This window comes from Monomorium pharaonis, chromosome 1 (genome assembly GCF_013373865.1).
Source record: "Monomorium pharaonis isolate MP-MQ-018 chromosome 1, ASM1337386v2, whole genome shotgun sequence".
In the NCBI taxonomy this organism is placed as follows: domain Eukaryota; kingdom Metazoa; phylum Arthropoda; class Insecta; order Hymenoptera; family Formicidae; genus Monomorium; species Monomorium pharaonis.
Genome location: NC_050467.1, coordinates 33,407,779 through 33,411,173, shown reverse-complemented (window position 1 = coordinate 33,411,173; position 3,395 = coordinate 33,407,779). Strand labels below are relative to the sequence as shown.

At 41.1% G+C, this 3,395-nt stretch overlaps 1 protein-coding gene across 1 annotated transcript; it reads right to left on the bottom strand.

Moving 5' to 3' along the window:
• Positions 1-649: 649 nt before the first annotated feature.
• Positions 650-2,761, bottom strand: LOC118647167 (spore wall protein 2-like). The gene is made up of 3 exons (XM_036291462.1): positions 2,671-2,761; positions 2,100-2,561; positions 650-780 (listed from the first exon to the last, which is right to left on the bottom strand). Exons 1-3 carry the CDS (start codon positions 2,759-2,761, stop codon positions 650-652), a joined length of 684 nt encoding a protein of 227 aa, XP_036147355.1.
• Positions 2,762-3,395: the final 634 nt, after the last annotated feature.

Below are 3,395 nucleotides of genomic sequence, written 5' to 3'. Positions count from 1 at the left end.
CATACTGTGTAGTGAATACTTACCTGATACTTACCTGAGCGAGATCCAACGACGAATCCTGGGGGTTCCTAAAACTAAAGTCCTGAATATTAAACATCCGGGGTATCCTGTTCATACGTAGAGTAAATTCCAACGTACCTGAGCATATCCTTGGAGGGACGAGGCGATCCAGAGAGTCAGCGGCGATCCGACGGCAAAAGCAGCATTTCCTGAAACAAAAAAAAAATAAAAATTATTCAAACAAATAGTAATAGTGATACGCTCGTGAAAGCGTAGAGCGTTGTAATTAGCATCTGGTGAAAGTTCTGTGCTGAGTTTCCTCGACAGTGCAGATAGCATCTGTCCGACGGCAAGCGACGGCTAGTCAACGCGGCGAGCGGCGGACGGAAATTCCTTGCTTCTTGGAGATAAAAGGAGCTGGCGACCAATAGGACGTGGACGAGAGTCTTCTAAAGGTTTGTTCTCTTGATTTTCCGAAGCGAATACGTTACCCAACGAGGTGATGATCGGTTACAACCCAAGACAATTTTGGACTTTTATGTTCATCTCAATTCCTTTTACCTCTTTACGAGTATTGGTACACATGGTCAGGGACACCCTGTAGATTTAAATGCATACACGCTACTATCAGAGAGAAGGATGAGAGGTGTCACGGCCCGCATTTGGGTGATCCCGGTGATCCTCTGCTACAAAACGCCCCCTGACAAAGTGTGTATGAACTACTTAGCCAATGCCCATATTCTCGAGGCAATGCCCACAATTTTTCGGTCGTGTTCCGTGCTACGTCCATAATTTTTCGGTTGCGTTCCGTGCTAATGTGCAGGAAGCGATAGCTATATGAGAGTGAGTGAGAAGGTAATGAGAGCAAAGGAGATGACAACAAGAGAGCCTGGAGAGCGAGCGAGACAGTAATAGGAAGGAGCGAGATGAGAATAACAAACAAAGAGAGGGAAAAAGGCTCGAGCTCGAGCCTCCGATCCTTCTTTCTATGCTTATTATTCTCATCTCGCTCGTTCCTATTACTGTTTCGCTCGCTCTCCTGGGTCTTGTAATCGTCTCTCTCGCTCTCATTACTTTCTCGCTCGTTCTCATATAATTGTCGCGTTATCATTCGCTCGCCCTTTCAGTTCGCTCACATAAAGTATTTAAAGACCGACGATTAGAAATTTTTATCATTTTTAAAATTATATCTTACACTTTATTTTATATATATATATATATATATATATATATATATATATATATATACGATTATATATTTATTAAATTATATATTTGTATTATATATGTTTAAAAAAAAACTTAACTCGTTTAAAAAGAATCTCGCGTGTCTTTCCGAATTAGACGCAAGACACTGTCACATCTTTTAATTATGATGTGATTAAAAAAATATTTATCTCGTAATGAAAATGAGACGAAAAAAAATAACACATGCGGAAGAATGCTCGAGGATCGAATCAAATTTACCGTGATGACTTTATTCTTGCCACAAAATAAAGATGTAGCCTCTTTTTTTTTTTTTTTACGAGGGAGGGGAAAATGCCTACCGCACACCCCACCGGCCGTCCAGTGGGGTAGTGTGGGGCTTGCACCCACTAAAACCCCCCCCCCCTTTACCTACATTATTCCTAACATCTATATTTTCTATTATGCACAAGGATTAAATGATTAAGTTATTTGTAATATTTAGAATAAAAAATATTTATATTTATTAATAAATGTTATGCACTGTAAAAGTTATAATTAATAGTTTGTCCTCTTCCACCTTGTCCTCTTCCACCTGGTCCTCTTCCACCACGTCCTCTTCCACCTCGTCCTCCTCCACCTCGTCCTCTTCCACCTCGTCCTCGTCCTCGTCCTCGTCCTCGTCCTCGTCCTCGTCCTCGTCCTCGTCCTCGTCCTCGTCCTCGTCCTCGTCCAAAAATAATTTCTTTTATTATTTTTCCCAGTTGTTCGGTCTGAAATATTTATAATAAAAATATTTATTATAAAACATGCTGTTAATAAAATGCTTGTAGTTATTCGTAAATATATTTAACGTAATTTTTATAATTTTAATATTTGTTAATTATTTAATTAATAAAAAGTTAAACACTTACATTTAACGTGAATAAGCCGGGCGCAGCCGTCCCTGCCATCGTCGATGTCTCCGCCGTCGCTGCCATCGCCGTCGGCGTCGTCGATGTCGACGCCGTCGCTGCCACCGCCGGTGGCGTCGTCGCTACCACCACCGGCGATGTTGTCGATGTCTTCGCCGTCGGCGCCGTCGCTGCCAACGCCGTCGACGTCGTCGCTGGCATCGCCGGCGATGTTGTCGATATCTTCGCCGTCGGCGCCGTCGCTGCCACCGCCGGCGCCGTCGCTGCCACCGCCGTCAACGTCGTCGATGTCGTCGCTGGCATCACCGTCGGCATCGTCAATGTCGACGCCGTCGCTGGCATCGCCGTCAGCATCGTCGATGTCGACGCCGTCGCTGGCATCGCCGTCGGCGTCGTCGATGTCGACGCCGTCGCTGTCACCGCCGTCGCTGCCACCTCCATCGACGTCTTCGTCGTTGCCATCTTTTTTAATAATAAAATACAAAATAAGATTATATATTTGAAAGAATTAATAACAACCAACTTATAAAAATGATGTATTATCAAAGTTGAAAATGGTCGAAATACTTACGTTGTTTCACTTGCGACTGCCGCTGTAACACTGCGGTCCGCCGCGCGCCCGGCGCCGGTCCGGTCCGCAACGAACGCGAGTCGCAAAGCATTGTAAACAAATGCTCAACGTCATGCACACAAAGACAAGTCTCAACAATAAACAGTTGCTGACTGTCTCTCCACGCGAGAAGTACTAAAGTAATTTTTACGATTTGCTGTGATCGATGTGCTGTGATCGATATACTGTATTTGTAATTATAATCTAGCCGAAATATTAATCTAATGCTTTTGCAATTATTAATTTCTAATTCTTATCGAAGACTATCTCGATTGAATTAGTTCAACATCAATTTGTTATACAACACAATTGATAATCGGCTAGTTTATTAAGACTATACGCGAGTACACAACTTGCGGACACTCGAATATATATATATATATATATATATATATATACGTGTGTGTGTTGTGTGTGTGTGTTTGTGTGTGTGTGTTTGTGTGTGTGTGTAATTAGTGTATTTCTTTTATTATTTTTGTGAAAAATTTGTGGGAATAAACGACAAATAAATAACAAATAAAAATTTTTAACATTATATAATAAAATTAAGAATCTAATCTAAAAAATACAATATAAATAAATAATATAACCATAAAAATATTAAATAATAAAATTAAACATGAATACGTGTCCTTTAGAAAGTGTCTACGATAAATGTGCGTATAAAAATTGTCACAATGATCGTT

Bases quoted from the DNA above. Each gene is read 5' to 3' on its own strand.
- LOC118647167 (XM_036291462.1), bottom strand. From the start codon at position 2,761: ATGCTTTGCGACTCGCGTTCGTTGCGGACCGGACCGGCGCCGGGCGCG. The intron at 2,562-2,670 runs GTAAGTATTTCG...TTATTAAAAAAG, and splicing joins GCAGTCGCAAGTGAAACAAC to ATGGCAACGACGAAGACGTC. The intron at 781-2,099 runs GTAAGTGTTTAA...TTATGGACGTAG, and splicing joins CCGGCTTATTCACGTTAAAT to CACGGAACACGACCGAAAAA.